This window comes from Monopterus albus, unplaced genomic scaffold (genome assembly GCF_001952655.1).
Source record: "Monopterus albus unplaced genomic scaffold, M_albus_1.0 scaffold71.1, whole genome shotgun sequence".
NCBI classification, from domain to species: Eukaryota; Metazoa; Chordata; class Actinopteri; order Synbranchiformes; family Synbranchidae; genus Monopterus; species Monopterus albus.
This window is the reverse complement of record NW_018127951.1, coordinates 47,025-64,211: the sequence shown is the minus strand read 5'-3', so window position 1 is coordinate 64,211 and position 17,187 is coordinate 47,025. Positions and strand designations below refer to the sequence as shown.

General features: G+C 40.9%; 3 protein-coding genes across 4 annotated transcripts in view; 1 reads left to right on the top strand and 2 right to left on the bottom strand.

Annotated features, from left to right (window-relative positions):
• Nucleotides 1-107: 107 nt before the first annotated feature.
• hnrnpul1 (heterogeneous nuclear ribonucleoprotein U-like 1) lies at nt 108-13,100 on the bottom strand. 2 transcript variants are annotated; one of them, XM_020605567.1, is made up of 16 exons: nt 12,999-13,100; nt 12,279-12,517; nt 11,559-11,822; nt 9,597-9,810; nt 9,365-9,438; nt 8,560-8,699; nt 7,963-8,062; nt 7,736-7,848; nt 7,256-7,522; nt 6,584-6,706; nt 6,365-6,493; nt 3,779-3,947; nt 2,756-3,019; nt 1,876-2,024; nt 1,541-1,753; nt 108-1,016 (listed from the first exon to the last, which is right to left on the bottom strand). In XM_020605567.1, exons 2-16 carry the CDS (start codon nt 12,484-12,486, stop codon nt 903-905), a joined length of 2,541 nt encoding a protein of 846 aa, XP_020461223.1. In that variant the 5' UTR covers nt 12,487-12,517; nt 12,999-13,100; the 3' UTR covers nt 108-902. The 2 variants fall into 2 exon arrangements, with proteins under 2 accessions (XP_020461223.1, XP_020461224.1); XM_020605568.1 differs by lacking the exon at nt 12,999-13,100 and adding an exon at nt 12,862-12,969.
• The window catches only part of ppp1r13l (protein phosphatase 1, regulatory subunit 13 like), a 19,778-nt gene continuing 13,444 nt past the window's right edge, over nt 10,854-17,187 (top strand). The window contains 1 exon segment of the mRNA XM_020605570.1: nt 10,854-11,054. The gene's annotated coding sequence lies outside the window, so the exon portion shown is untranslated.
• Nucleotides 13,498-15,489, bottom strand: opa3 (outer mitochondrial membrane lipid metabolism regulator OPA3). Its single transcript, XM_020605569.1, has 2 exons — nt 15,264-15,489; nt 13,498-14,490 (listed from the first exon to the last, which is right to left on the bottom strand). Exons 1-2 carry the CDS (start codon nt 15,403-15,405, stop codon nt 14,162-14,164), a joined length of 471 nt encoding a protein of 156 aa, XP_020461225.1. The 5' UTR covers nt 15,406-15,489; the 3' UTR covers nt 13,498-14,161.

The following is a 17,187-nucleotide window of genomic DNA, read 5'->3' as shown; positions in this document are numbered from 1 at the left end:
TGGCATATGCTTGTTTTGTCCTTTGATTCAATTTTGATGAAAATAAGAATCATGCCATTTGTAATGTGCTTGAGCTCTGTGGCAGAAAGAAAAGGACCACGTGAACATCCATGGGCGTATACAATTGCATTTAATGTATAAAGACAAGATGACAGGTTGGGTAACTGCTCATAATCAGATTTTCATTTTCAGGTTGGAAAAAAAATGGTCTGACAACAGGTGTTAACTACATGACTGAATGAACAGCAATCACAAAGAATTAAAAAAAAACCCACATACAACTACTTAACACGAGTGGCATAATGTTCTCAATCAAAGACTGGATGAAGGCTTAAATACTACAGTAACACCTATAAAAATTTTCAGAATGTTTCTATTGGAGTAAATAAAATGTGCTCACCCAGTTACTGAAAAATAAAGAGTAAAACAGAGAAAGGGATCATGAAGGTAAATGCATGCATTTTGTTCTTGGTTAAGCTTCTCAATGCAAGCAAAATATTCAGGCTTTGCTGTATCTTACCTGCCCTGTCATTTCTTCACACTATGCAGTCTAGAAATATACAATTACCTCTTCAACCTGTAGAAAATATGGAGTTTGCAGTTCAGACGTCCACATCCAATGCATAATAGATAACATTCATTTAAATGTTTTGATACCTATGATCTACCAGCGAATGGTCACTGCTCAGAGTAAGACGTCATCCAGTATAAAAAAGAAAGAAAACATCAAACTGTTTATAGTTTGTGTACATTGACTGGTGGGGAATGAAGACTACTGTGCTAAACCAGACAAAGACAGGTATGGTTGGTGACATAATGTGGGGTCTGTACAAAACTGATTTACTGCAGAGGTCAGAGGTGTTTAGGACACAGGTGGATGCAGGTACAAATGCAGGGCGAAGCTACTGAGAACCAGATGAGCCTTGGCTGCCCTGTCCAGGGTAGCTGCCATACTGGCTGTAGTATTGGTTCCACTGGTTCTGGTTCTGGTAGTACTGCTGCCACTGCTGAGCATACTAGAGAATAGAAACAAAGTACACACAGCACTGAGAGCATGTTTGCATATTAATTGTTCATTTTTCCCCAGAACTGCCACCAAATTTTTCTTTTGGCTCTTACCGATTTAAGTGTGTGCATGTATCTTGATTTTACAAAGCCTAAAGAGTCAACTGTGCTGGCAACACATTCAAGCTGTGCATTTACTGACAGTTTAGCAAACAGTTTTGAAGCATACTGAGCACACGGGGTGGAATGTAGAAAAGTACTGGGGTTTTTTTTTTAGGGTATGGACATTGTGATAAACATTTGTACCGTAAACACACAAACAAAAAAAGATATATCGTGATGGCAGTGAATTCACAGCCACAGCGGTCTATGAAGGCATTCATTGTTGTCTAGCCACAAACAGGCAGGTTCACTCTGTGTCACTGTTTACAGGAGTTAGTGACCCAGAGTAGCACAGAGCCATCAGCCGCATCACATTTTGGTTGATTGACATATGTCTGTAAAAGGCCTGAATATTTCATTACTCTCCACCTACCTGCTGATATTGCTGGTTGTAGCTCTGCTGTTGCGGCTGCAACTGCTGCTGCGGCTGTGGCTGCGCATGTTGCTGGTGGTGGTTGTATGTCTGTCCAGTGGCAGGTGTCTGACTGTAGCTCTGGCTGTACCCTGGGTACTGACTGTAGTTGCTGTAGTAATTCTGGTTGTAGCTGCCTTGGTTGTAACCTGGACTGTAGCTCTGGCTGTAGCCCTGGTGGTGAAGCAAGGAGTTCAGGAGAACAGATTATTTACTAATATATTCCTTTAGGTGTTTTGTTGTTTTTTTTTTTTTTTGTTCATGTCATAATTTTTCACTTTTTATACATTGAATACCTGGTTGTATCCTCCCTTGTTGTAGGAGGCTGGGCGGTTGTAGCTTCCTCCTGACTGCTGGCTGCGGTTATATCCACTGTGTGCATCAGAGCCTCCGTCACGGTAGCTACTGCCCCAGCGATTCTGGTTATAGTTGCCACGACTGTAGCCTGCAAAAGAATCAAAAATTAGCACTAAACCAGATAACGTTGCTGTATACTGACATACAAGCTCCATTTTGTGCTTCTTGATGTTAATTTATTCAAACCACAGAGTAAAACATGGAGCCATATTTTTAATTAACCCTGAAACAAAATTCTGTTTTTGAAAGATCACGACTGTCTTATCTTACAGGAACATCATGTTTAGTCATGTGACCTGAATACAATTAACATACCATAATGCTGGGCAGTAAAGCATCATAGTAATGTAATTACTTTCATTAATCATTAGTAGCCTAAAATTTGAAACTGATGTGTTTGCACTATTGAAACCTAACGAGCAGAGTATATCCTGTACTTCCCTTAACCATCACCACACATATCCTCCGGGGTGACGCGGACCACCCTGCTCTTCTCTAACACACACAGTCAGCTGCGTGTTTACACTGAATGCTTGTAACGCTAATGCTTGAGGTGTGAAGGTGTGGACATTTGATCAATCACGAGCGACTGTTGCACACATGCACCCTCTCCCCCACCTCGCACTCCTGGTACTTGATTTTAGTACTACCTCCTGATGAGTGTCAAAATTTTGCTCCCAGAATGCACGTCCAAAGTGGGTGCACCGTTACTCTTCAATGAGTAAATGATTAAAATTCTCAACTTGCCCAACAATGAAACTATAGCTTCAAATGATCCAAGATAAATACAACATGAGGTAAGGCAACTGTCCCACTCACCTCCTCTGTATCCACCGCCTCCTTCTCCGCTGCGGTTCGGGTAGCCACCGCGGGACCCATCACGGCTGTCGTAGCGCTGGAAACTACCACCACCGCGTCCACGGAAACCACCCTGCCTGTTGTCTAAGCGTTTCTCAGGGGGTGGGCCAGCCTTGCGGCCCTCCTCATTGTACTGCTTTATCAGCTTTTCAGCCTCATCATGCTGCAACTCAATGAACGTCACCGCCTCCAGGAAGTCGCAAGCCTCAGGGAGAGTAAAGTTGGCTTGGAGAGTGACAGAGGTGACCATAGGAGGAGGAGGAGAAAGAAACAGCCCATCCAGCAAGAGATGGATGGAGAGGAAGAGAGAAAGAGAGGGGTAGGGGTTGTAGTGAAGACCAGAGTAGCCACACACCGGAAGACAAAATGAGAAATAATTACTATCACACAGAGGCAGTGGAAATCATAGAGAAACTAAGAGCAGATGACAGCAAATGGCAAGGTAAAGGGAACAAACATCACCTCCAGTGAAACATGGAGGAAACATTTGTTAAAGCAAACACAGGAGAGGGAGGAGACTTCAGTAGAGGTGGGGAGGGGGACAAAAAGGACAACTAGAAGTTTGGTGAGAAGAGGAAACAGCACTGCAAACCAAGGACAGCTGGTGTAATGCTGATACACATTAACTTCCAACAACTTGGGCATGTGACTGCTTGTAAGTGTGCCATTTGGAAACATCCTTTTCAGGAAGCTAATTGTGCAATATTAGCTCTGTGATTGCATGACCTCAACACGGCCCAGGTCTCAGTTTGCAGTGCATCACAAGTGAGCTAAATGGCAAGTGGCTAACAGAGGGCAAACATAAAGAAGAATCAAATTCATGTGGACTGTTTAAAACAATGTCCAGGTCTGATATTTGGCCAAATTCTATGATGGGGGAAGGGGGGTAGGGGGCATCTTCCAACTTTGATTTGAGAGACAACACAGAAAAAGTAAAAAAAGTAGATCTTTTTGTTTTATTTGTTGTTTCCACAGCATTCCTACCTTTCATTTCTAACACAGCATGATCGGGCACATCCTTCCCCTGCTCATTGGTTTGCTTTAATGTTCGTTCTTTTAAATCCTCGTCCGTGGGACAAATTACAATAGCCTTGCGTTGAAAACCTTCAAAAGGACGCATTTTTCGTCTCCTTGCTGATCCATATACATTTGTCTAGCAATGGTGACAAGAAAGAAGTAGAAGCTTGTTTGTTATTGTTTACTTGTAATGACTTTCCACTGGAAGGAAGCTGGAACCCTGCAATAATGAAGTGAGAGAGGTTTGGCTTGGATGTCAGTCTACGTTTTTACTCAGGTGCTAATGGCCTCTCATCACTCCACAGACTCACCTCAGTCTGTGCATCCAGACACCCAGAGACTGCTGAGGAATGTTAGATATAGACAACAGATGCAAAGGGACCCCACAAAAGTATAAACCGACTACACTTGCTGCTCAGTTACCTAACAAGGTCAATACACAGGAGACTATGATCGATCGAAAAATGGATACCCAAAACGTAGATAAGGTGCATATTCACCTCTCTCTTTGTGCAGGAACATGTGTTGTATGCATGTAAATGCTTCGAAATGTGTCGCGTTATTACTGAATTATACTGAGTGTAATAGCCAGTACAGGAGGTGTGCATTTTGTCCAAGGTCTATAACACAAACCATTAGAGAACAGAACACGTTAGGGTGATGTAACGCTTAATGTGTGATGTCACTGCAGTGTTTTCCAAAAATCTACATTCTCGTTACTGTATAGCAACTTTTCCGCATATTATTCAGGTAAAGAAAATATAAATACATAACGTGAAAGAAAAAAAACATAGCAAATAAACAGTCATATAAGAAGAAATAAAATCTTATTAGTTGCATTTAAAACACAAATGCTCTTAAACTTGTCGTGTCATATCTGATTTAGCCAGCCTAGTATTAGCATTATGGCAAATGGGAACAATAAATTAGGAGAGGCACCATCATGTTAGACAAACTTCCTCAATAAATTTGAATAAGGTAAGGTTTACACATTAACACCTTTTTGCGATAACATTTTGTTGCCATGCTATTATCATCTGTGAAGCTTAGCTACAGATTAAAGCACTAATCCCAGTCCACTCTACATGACCACCAGCCTTTGTGTATCATCATGCAGCAGGTCCAAACTTCAGCAAATCAATAAATGGAATCAAAAACTTTGACACAACCATCGAGGTTTTAAAATTACAAGTGGTTCCAATTCAAAACTGGGCTGTAGTAATTAACCCTTGATTAGACTAATTTACAGGTTACAGTCAGAAACACAACCTGCTACAGATCTACAAACACACATGTGAGAAAAATAAAGTGAGCATCACGCTGGTGCACTTACTCTCTATCAACCGCTAAGCGTCTGAATTGACCCACAACTTAAAAGTACCAGCTATAAGCGAACACAATCGACAGAAACCAGTGGTTTCTACACTGACTGACAGACAACTGTCCAAAAAGCATGGCATGTAATGTAAACATCGCACTAGATATTTACTCTGAAACACAACATTGGAATCATCAGAAAAAAGGTATAGTTTTTAAAAGTACAAGATGCAGGGAATAATAGTTTTATTAATAACTAGGATTTGCCAATTCAACACTGAGACATTATAGTAGATTGTTCTCAGGAACAAGGCTTTCAGAGGTAACATTTCTACCTTGCTTATCACCTTAAATGCACTAAAGAAATTTACTAAATGCATTGAAGACTCCCATCATTGTATCTGAGCACCAAATCCTACTGCTGTCTTCCATTAACACCATCTACAAATCTGATAACAGAAAATTCTCTTTATGAACTGCCCAGTTTGCAGTAGTGCTTTGTAATAGCACAATGAATAACTTATAATCCACAAAACATGCTTCATAAAAAAAAAAAACTTGCTATTTTGAGGGGTCCCCCTGCACTTACCTGGACTTACCTCATCTTCATACATGCTCTAGTCCCATTCATGACAATGACAGACAGATAGAACCTACCTGCTCATACTCACAGTATCCACGGAAGAGCTACAGTCCACCACCAGACCCACCTACCTCTTTTCACATATGCAGAGCACAAGGAGCTGAAAAGCCAAGAACTGTTAGTCATTACTTACCTTCAGGATCAATTCATTAAAAAACACACAATAGTTCCATGTATCTCACTTAAAAATAGCTTTTAAAAAGCTATCATCTCTGTCTTATTAAATTAGCAACAGAAGGTGTTTTTCTTACTCACCAGTCAGAGCTTACTTGTTTCTCAACATCTTTACATAGTCATGGTTTACTTGTACATTGTTGAAATTCACAAGACAAACAATACTGTACAAGAAATAGCAAGTGCAAATATACTGAGGGATGAAAACATGAAATATTCTGTCACTTATGAGAGCCATTAATCATTTTCCTTTACAAAGCATGACAAGCAAGTGACAAGAGGGTGATCAATGCTTCTTCTACTCTATAATACACAGAGCCCCCCTGAAAGATAAATAAATAGTCCATTAGAGAGAGTGATCATCAGGGCACATTGACTGTGGCGAGTGTCAGAGCAGAGTGTGGGTGAGAGGGCAGTACCTGATCCAGGATGTAGTTGCGTCTCTTGCGAGCAGCGATCTCGATCAGCCTGTTCAGACACTGGGTGGCCTGCTGTATCAGAATATCCCAGCGCCCGGCGTAGTTCTTCTGACGACGCAGACCCATCACCTGCAGAAAAAAATGACAAATGACAAAATGAAGGACTGCACCATCATTTGTAAATGCTGGTTTTGTTTGGAGGTGGGGGTCCAAACCAACCTTCATCTTGTCCATGATGGCATTTGTTCCCAGGATGTTGTACTTTTTATCAGGGTGAGCCGCCGCATACTTTATGGCCCAAGTAGTCTTTCCACAGGCAGGCAGGCCAACCATCATCAAGATCTGAAAAAAGTGAGCAAAGACAGCTGATTAATTCTGCATTTATAAAGAATGCAAAGGCATGTTGTGTAGAATTTTGGGATGGAGCCGCCATATTGGGAGATCCATGCTGTATTTACCTGCATACGTTCTTGTTTTGTTTGGCTAAAAAGTTGCTTAAATAATTTAGATCTCACTTTACTGACTGTAGAAACTCGGAAAGGATTTCCTTAGTTGATTCTAGCTAACCCGTAATGGGCCTAGAGATCCCATCAACGAGAGCGACAGACTGAAAAATGACTTGCAGATTGATCGCAGCTCTGTTCAGCTCTCAGCTAATGTTATCCAGCAGCTGTTGGCAGATAACACAAACACTGCAGATGACTCAATTTCTGTCCTCTCTGTGCTCAAACTGAACACTAAAGCGGATATGCTGATGCAGTAGAAGTATCCATTACCATATGTAGCTATATGGGATAGTCGTTATTTTTTAAATAAACTTATAGATGAATGTAGTGTCTATTTCTATGTTGGATAATGAGCTTGATCTTCCAAATTTCTCTGCAGCCCTACCTCACATTCAGACTTGCTGGCAGGTCCCTTAGTGCCTCTGATCTTGTCCTCCATGTCAAGATTGTGGATGAAGGTGTATCCCGCCTCTGGGGGAAAATAGGGCTCCCGTTTCTGTCCAAAGTTGAACTCGACGGCACAGTTCTTCACCAGTACATGAGGGAACAGGGCACGGCCAGCCAACGCCTCCTTGGTTGTCCGGAAAGCAACACCCAACCACAATCCATTCTTAGTAAAGCCCATCTCCACTTCGTCACCACTGTCAAAATCCTGAAATTAGAGTTACAAAGGGAAACAAAAAGTATTTTGAGGATATTGCTTAACATAATGCTGTTAAGTGCCTGGACAAAGTATAAGAATTAAATTATTTCCATAAATATTACCAGAAAATCAGTTAGGAGGTGTATCATAAACAACGACAGCTCAGTCATTCAAAATGATCCTTTTCAGATGCTGTTAAAAGTAACTGTTACAATTACTTACAATGTAACAGCCGATGACGTCGTTTTCACGAAACTTCTCACCAAAGTCTGCAAACTTGCAGTCAGAGGATTTCTTTCCTGTTCCTCCATACCCAAAAGAAAAGGGCTCCTCACCTAAAACAGTAACAGAATAAAATGCATTGTTTCTATTAAAGAACACAACTGTTATAACCAAGACCCATTCATGCCAAACATCATCTTGATTGTTCAGACAATCACTGCTCTCACCAAGCTGAGTGCTGCAATGGTTGAGGGACCAGCCAATTCTGACCACATGGGGATCTGGCTCACTGCTGGACAGGTGCTTCACAGGGATTTCTTCACTGACCTGAAAAACAGGAGTCAATTTGGTCAAAAACAAGCCTAGAGAAGACTTTCAGGAAAATATTTAGTGCCCCACTGAAAGGTGGTTATCAAAGGACGTGTGCGTGTGTGTGTGTGTGTGAGAAATATGATCTACTTTCTGATTCAGATGTAAAAAGATGACTGGTCTACAACAGTTCCCATACTACAGTGTTTGCACAGACATAACTTTAAGGCCAACAGAGTAACATGTAAAGACATTCTATGTTAAAAGGAGAAATAAAGGAGCTGCCCATCCAGTTTCAAAAATAATAAATACATAAATCCTGTCTCGTGTTATCAGGAACCATTATAACAGATGTGTACACCGTATACAGAAATGTTTTATTTTCAGTAACTCAGTGTTACTGTCCCATCAGAAAAGTTAGCACAACCTTACCGGTCACATGTGTGAAACTCGTATCAGTCTAGTTTTAAAACCACCTTGCTGTTGGAGGAAGATAGTCGTTTTGTGTATAGTACCTTCATCTCATAACACACACGGCCCCGGGTGACACCATGTGAAGCTCGTGCTCCGGCCCACAGGTAAGCAAAGCCTTCAATGGTCAATGGATAACCACTGTAGCGATCTCGGGACACTTTGAAATGCAGATCACAGTTGTCTGAAAACAAGCCACAACAGATTTTCAAAGTAATTATTTGGAAAATCAGCTGATGCAGCATTTTAAATGGAAATGTGATACAACCATGCATTGTTATAGTCTAAATTGTGCAACTGTATAAAAGTCAAATTGACAGAGTGTCATGTGAACCAGCTTTCAGGTTAAAATGCGTTTTGTGTTAAAATCAGCATTTATAGTGCTGAAGTCTCCAGTTTCAAGGATGCCTGAGTCTTAGGCATACAGCTCTGAACAATGCTTTCCACATAGTACAATGACATTGTAAAATGTACCATGTTCAGCAGAGATATCTCTAGGAGAGACATCTGGCAAAACACCTGGAGTTACAGCACTGGAGGCTTTGGACCATACTGCAATAACAACACCTAATGCCGTGTCTGCAATGTTTTTAAGGAGCCTGTCAGATGGGAGTCACTTCTGCATTCAGTTCTTTTTCTCTGATATGTGTAACAAGTCGTTAATGTGCAGAATATGGGTGTAGTTACCCTTTAATTACTGAATTCGAATCTAAAGAACTGAGCTGAAATAGAAATGTACATGGTGAATGCTTCGAGAGTGACAGCTTGCAGCTGGGATGGCGATTCTTAAACTGACTACGACAAGTGACCTTTGCTTGGGCTGAGATCCATTTTTAATCTGCTACTTACATGTATCAATTGTAACAAGAGTGTCATCTATGTTCTCTTCCTCATCTTCAGCAGGGGGTTGTGGTGTGCGGGACCTGTACAACATCAGGAGAGAATGAAGCAAACTGCCTTTTCAGCCACTTTTATTGTCAAGTCAGTCACTGTAAATGTCACTTGTTCTACTGTTGTGCTAATTCAGAATATATCAGCTATAAGCCTAAATGCAACATATCACAATTAATGTTGAGCGTACCTCTTGTCCTCACGGTGCTCATAGTAGCCATAGCCCCTGTTCTCCTCATATGGTCTCTTGCGGCTGTAGTTGCCACCTCTCTCACCTTCCACTTTGATTTGTTCAGCCTGACCTGCGCCATCTTCCCCACATTGCTGCTCTGCCCCGTGATTATCCTGTTGCTTGGCTCCAGCTGACTCAGGGACATCTTCCAGTTTGACCTCCACCTTCACATCTAAAGGGATAAATGAACAATGACAGTTAAGTACATGTTCAGGATTACAACTGTGCAAAAAAAAAAAAAAGACTGGACCATAAATCAAAGTTTGTGATGATTAAACTACTCTGTTTTTGTTGAAAACATAGAGATGTTTCTAAAAGCTGAGTTATCATTGTATACAATGTAGAATTAGATTCCATTTGTGGCAGTAGCTCACGTGAGGGTGGGGGTCCCGCTTTCATAAAGAAAGTCCCGCAATCATAATTTTTTTCTATTAAATGTAGTAATACTAGAAGGCTAACTATGTGCTGTTCATACTAGCTGGCTCTCCCACAGCAGCAGCATGTTGCTCTCCTACATCTGCCTCTTCCTGCTCTAGCAGCATTAGTTGAAGCCAATTTGCTGGACTTCTAATCACACTGGTCAGCTTTCCCATATGTTTTTTTCAATATTACCCTAGACTGAGGGGGAAAACATTCAGCATCAGAGTTTTTGAGCTAGCATTACATTTATCCACTTGTAGAGCAGTCCATATACATCCATGCTATATGCCGTGTGCTAACCTTGGTAACAGTCCCTGTCTCAAATGTTGCTGGCATCATATTAAATTTACAAACAGATCAGCTCAGGAAGTAGAGCGTGTCGTCCCCTAACCGGAGGGTTGGTGGTTTGAATCCTGGCTTTTCCAGTTCACATGCCTAAGTGTCCTTGGGCAAGACACTGAACCCCAAGTTGCTCCTGGTGGCTGTGCCATCAGTGTGTGAGTGAAAATAGTGTAAAAGCACATTGAGTTTGCTTCATTGAAAAGTACTATACAAGTCTAAGACCATCTACATTTATTTGTGGATGAAGCACCACTGTGGCCAAAAGAAAAAACCTGCAGACAGCAAGTGTACTCTTCTCCCCCTCACAGTTAATCATTCACAAGCTGTGCTGTCTAATCAGAGGCATCATTCAAATCCTACAGACTCTCACAGGTGTTTTCATTTATGTTGATTAGACCTCTGCTCAGGCTTAAGTTGGATGGATTGAAACTGGGGGTAAGCTGATGTCACCTTACATGGTATTTCAAGCACTCATAAGGAAAATGATAGTGTAAGCTATTCCAAATTAATAGGTGCTACAAACTAAAAATAGCTAAAGGAATCCAAAATGAGTGAAATGTGTGCATGTACACCAAGTGTAGGTTCTTTATATTAACAAACCTCTGGTCTGGTAAATTCCTTTGCAGTACCACATGTGACAACAAATTGATTTTGGTGAGTCTTACCTCTTAATGTACTGTCATGCTTGGCTTAGTCTGAATTTCTTAGAAGTGTCTGCTATGTATGAGACTGTTAATATACTTGACTAACGCCTAGGGGGAAATCTGTCCTCTGTATTTGACCCATTGTAACAATTCAGGAGAAGTGGGCAGCCATAGCAAACTGCATATCAACTCCAACTTGCTCTTTGAAGTAACAGAGCCATTGTGATGCCCTTGAACTGGGAGGGTGTGTGTTATCATTTAACAGCATTAAAGCTTTGCTGTGTCTGACAGGTTTTTCTCTCTCTCTCAACTTCATTTCTATCTTCACAACCCTTGTGGTGAATATTGCATTGGGTAATCATCAAATCAAGGTATATTACTATTATGTAAAATCACTAGCAGTCTTAAGCTTTTAGTGACATTTGGAATTTACATTTAAGTCCATAAAATGCACCCGCAGACAAACACTCCCTACAGAGCATGTTTCACACTGCATGTTTAGCTGAAAAATCACCTGAGTTGCTCTCAAATTTCTCCTCTGGCTCCAGCACAGGCTTTGTCTCTTCTTCGGACACCATTTCAGATTTCGGTATATCAACATCTGCTGTGAAGTCAGGCATGCTCTGATCCGGGTCAGAAATCGGCTGACTTTCATAAGGCTCGCCTTCTGCCTCCTCTTCCTCGTAGTAAACACCTGAATCTCTACCCTCATCCTCCTCTTCAGGGACATCACCTTCTCCATCACCTTCTCCATCATCATCATAGTCCTCAGCTACTTCTGCATGACAAAAAAGACAAGACTGTTAGTTTCCGACCAAGCTTATAACAAAAATATAAATTCAACGCACTCATAGAACTTGCATGATTGACACTTTCTTCACTTTATATCTGCAAGTTTAATCTGACCTCTTAGTCAAATACATAAAAGTGGACATTTTTATGCAATTCCTGTAAAGGGTATTGTTTTTCACCTTTTAAATATAGGGTCAGAACCCAGACATTGCATGAGTTTTTAAAAAGTGCCCATTAAATAAATTTTGTCAAACACATCTGTCAGAAGAAATTTAGGTTATTGTGGCTACGGAGTGTACATACTCTAAAATCAGGCATAAAATGCAGGGTCTTTAATTGATTCTGTTTATATACCTTAGACAATAAACCTAAGTTTAAATATTACACATTTAATTAAAATCAGTGCGCGATTAATGAGAAAAAACGCAGTTTTAGAGCTTACCTTGTTGCGCTTGGGCATCCTCTCCCTCTTCTTCGTGGTACTCCTCTTCATGTTCCCCTTGCTCTGTGGCATCAGCCTGAGCTTCAGCCTCCAGAGCGGCTTTCAGCCTCACCACCAGGTCTGCCTTCAGGCCTCTGGTGTCCAGGCCGCGGCGCTGGAGTTCCTCTTTTAATTCGTTGACTTTCAGTTTCTTCACGTCAACACTCATTGTGTTTCAGGTATCTGCTATCTATATCTTACTAACAAAACACAGAGGAGAAAAAAAAATTTAGCTAGCACGGCTTACAACACTGCGTCAAACTTTCAAATTGGTACGTATTGCGCGGCACTGTGTCTCCAGCCATTCAGGCTACATTAGCGGGTTAGCTAGGCTAGTAGCGATAGATAGACATTGCACCGTTTTACTTTAATCCACTACAGGTCTATAAGCAACGCTACCCATACTATTATATGTTTGCAAGTCGAAAAAAAAACAAAACAAATTGTTTATGGCTCCAAGTTGTCGCTACGTGGCTAGTAACGCTGTCAACCATCTTAGCCTAATGGAAGCTAGCGTACAAAAAACTGATGCATGGTAACTAACCTACTTTTACTTCTAAGAATATGCGAGCTACAAGCATTACTCCATTTTGCATGCAAGTCCTGTAGTCAATGCATTGTTTAGTCAGGTTTTAATGTAGTCATGATGCGAAATAAGATTAAGAAATAAAGTTTGCCTACCTGCTCTCACGCTAAATACGCGGGTCAACCGTGGTAGAAGATTGAGAGCCGCTATCGCCCTCTACCGTCGAAAACACCTCAAACCGGAAGTGAGCTAGAGCAGGCCACACACAACTTTATTATGGACTTCTGCCATGATTTTACATTAAGACCAGTGTGTACATGGTGACTACTTAACAGTGAGTTTGTTTATATTGCCAACTTATGTTCTGAGAGTGGAATGTGAGTGGAAACTAAACGTATAGCTGTTAAGGTTACGCATTTGGAACGCTCCACACTAGGAACTGATCTAGTGCTTACACTGAAGGCATGCTGGGTAGTGTAGTGTTATACTGGCGTAATTTCTGCCTGCAGTTAACCTTTAACGGGTATTCAGTTCAGTTTGCTTACATTAAGTTATTACAACTTACTAAAGTAACATCTGAAGTCTGGAGTGAATGAGTGTTATTTGTTGTACTGTAGTACTGTATCATTTTAATCTGTAATGATACAAACTCCATTAATAGACAGCATACCACTTTCTTTTATACCATCCTTTCACATCCGGTGTACATTAACCAGCAAAGGGATTCACAATGTGACATGTACATGAAACTGTAGGGGCAGACAGATGCTGTCAAAAAAATCCACAGAGGTGACCTGATGTTTGTGTTCTGTTTGGTTTCTAAAGAGCACAAGAAAGAGATTCTCATTTCTGAGTAGCAATATATTACAGCATTACCATTCCAGCCAACAAAACATGAAAATCAGCACTTGTTAAATGTTTGCACTCCACAAGATTCACTGAAATAAAAAATACAGTAATATATGGGAGCTGTTATAAAACATTTAAACTTTAAAGTAGCAATTGCCTTATACTGTAAATCTTTATATACACAGCTAACTCTTAGAACAAACATGCAAGAGCAACCACAGAAATTCACTATGAATATCATAGCAATCCCTCCTTACAACTAGTTGCTCAAAACATGAGCTAATGACTACACCCAAATCCCCAGTGCCCTAATATGTCTATCCATGTCTTCCATCCAACTTAATTGGCAGGGGATAGAGTATGATGCAGGATCTTTATCAGGCTGAACATATGGTAGCACTACAGTGGTACACTCTTATTCCCTCACACACAGACCACCAAACGGTACCTCTGTCAAGTAGCAATTTAATCACTTTTTAAGGGGAACGGAAAAGTACATCAGTTGCCTGTTGACCTCTCTCAGCTGAGCATCTAGAGTCTCTGTGGTCAGTGCAAGTTCTGCTACTTGAGTCTGTAGGTTTAAGATCGTCTGGTTTAGCTCCTCCTCTTTGCGGCGAGAGTTAGCAGCCTGTCTGCTGTATTCCAGCACCATACAGCCGCCACCAATGAAGAAGATGATTGCCTCCCCCAGCAACTCTGCACCCAGCTCTGCAGCCGCTTCCTCATTCAGTGGCTTTATGATGGAACCCGGAAAGCCCATGATCCGCATTTTCGTCCTCATCTCAATCCAGTGGTAAACTGTGAGGGCAAAAAGCATACAATGCACAAGTACATGCCAGTTAGTGTTTTTGCTCATTCGTACTAATATGTCTGATCTGATCAGAATTGAACAGTTCTAAATAAATGTGAGGATGCATTTATGGTATGATGTATTTGCAATATGTGTTGCAAATGTGAAAGTACCAGGCACTGTAGGACTGCCAAGACAAATTTGTAGTGAGCTTAATATACCTCAACAAATCTCTCAAGCAGGTTTGTTTGCCAGACTCAAATAACCCAGAGAATATACTTTGGTCTGTATATGAGGCCAAGCCTTAAACAACAACCAACACCTATGAAATGCAATCTGTTTCAATTGGAACAGATAACTCTTTTTGTTTACAACGGTGTTTTATTCTTTGTTTAGTTGCTCTGACTAGCTTTACCTGCCATATTGTTCTGAACAACTATACAGAAAGCTGTCTGATATCTCTAAAGACAAAGCACAGTAGCTGCTTAAATGTATCCATCAATTCAAAACCGATATTACATTACGGACAGAACAGCTGAAAAAAACGAGTTAAATAACTTGTCTTGTTAGCAAAGTCAAGGTTTCAATGACAGCTAAGTCCCGCCTTCTTGGCTTTGCATTGTTGATATTGGTCGAACAGATAGACCAATGAAAATGATTGGGTAAGTACGCTAAACCGATGCAATCTCATTGGTTGTTGGAACCCTCTGGTTTATTCAACCTCTGGGTGTCTGACACTGAAATGTAGCGGCCATTAGCAGTCTTTAGCTCGGTTACTCACGCTGTGCCGGAGGCAGACAAACGTAATTTTTGAAGAACTCGCTTCTCCTGGCTCCCGCTTTTATCCGGTTCGCTACAGGCTTGCTCAGCTGCCTCACCCCGAGATAGAGGAGCTTAGCGATAGGAAAGGCACCGACAACCATCTTGGCGGAAACACTTCACTAGCGTAGGGCGGAGCACGTAGAGATTAGGCGAGGACGTTGATTGACAGACACAAACCCGCCCACGTGTGGAAGTAACATAGTCTGATGCTTATGACTCACTTTTTAATAATCTGAATTTATAAACAACCTGGGCACATACTGGCGGTGAACTGTAACAGGTTCTCACAATCAGTGATGTAGTGATACCGTTCGGAAATATTGCGAAATAGGCTACATGAGCTGTGATTTTGTCTGACTTTGACAACGCAAGCATGGACGAGGGAAAAAAAAAACGTACTTAAGTCCTGCAAAAGTAATAGCATCAAAACATAGACCTACTTAAATCTACCAAAAGTAAAAGTAGCTGCTCATTATGCAGAAGGGCACATTTCACATTAGCAGATTATAATTCCTGCTCTATTATTGTGTGCATCACATTTAAGATAGTTTCTTATAAGCTTATAATTTGAATTACTGCTGGGTCACTTGTGATTTCCCACCAGGGATCAATAAAGTCTTCCGATTACACTGTATTTTGTTTTATTAATCGGATTCTGAAAAGTAACTACCAACTAATATTTGCCCCTGAAATTTAGTGCAGTCAATGTATATAATCAGGGATTACTTCATGTAATTGCACCTGACTGTTTATGTTTTCAGTTTGCATATGAATAACTGAACACTCATTGCTGACTGTTGCACATACATCAGATGTAGCATATATTATGTGTATTTTTTACATGGTGTTTTTTTTAATTGCCTTTATTTTGTATTATCTATTTTATATTTAGACTTTATATTGTTTGGTATTCATTGTGGACACCAAAGGAAGAATTTCATTGTGCAGGGAAACATGTTTCCTTACTGTGCATATGACAATAAACACTCTTTGATTTTGTATGGCGTAGAAGAAAAGTGCTCAAGAAAAGTACAGATACTTCAAATTAGATTTTAAGTCCAGTTGGCTTTCCACTCCTGGGCCACTAGTCTACAATTAAACGTGTTGCCTCATAACTCGTTCACACACTTCACCTGGACCAGCTGCAGAAACACCTGGCTCGGGTTACAGCAGCGGAGAAGCCAGAGGGGCGGACTGAGCAAAAATAACTCCACTCAGTACTCAGCTATGACTGTATGTGTGGAGCCACCGCCACAGGAGAGAAACTGGCTGAGGGACGCACTTCAGGAAGACGAGAGACTTTGACCGAGGATCAGCTTTCCTCTCGAACTTGGGACTCAAGAACAAAAGAGCTCTCATTTTTGAGGTAAGAGGATTTTAATTCGCGCACCTCTGCGTTGGAACTAGTGGGTGAAGATTCATGATAGTTTGTTATATCGTGTCTGTGTTATACGATTTCGACTGTTGTTCCTGTAGGTATTCGAGTTTGTTCGCAGTTGTGAAACCCCATTTAGCTCTTCCTGTGATTTTCTCGTTCATTGTGAAGGGTCTTGAATGCGAGGAGGAGCTTGCTCTCAAAGTAATGAAAATCAGATGTTGCCATTTCTTCCTGGCATGCTTCACAATCTACAAGCACAGAGGAAAGTTTCAATGAGCTGGTATTTACAATGCAAACCAATGCTAATAATACTTTAATGATGGCAGATTATGGTCTTATCTAAATAGTGCATTATCTTTTATGTGATAACGTTGTTAGATTTTGAACATGGTGTGACCTTTTGTGGATGAATTACAGTGGGTACAGAAAGTATTCAGACCCCCTTAAATTTTTCACTCTTTGTTATATTGCAGCCATATGCTAAAATCATTTAAGTTCATTTTTT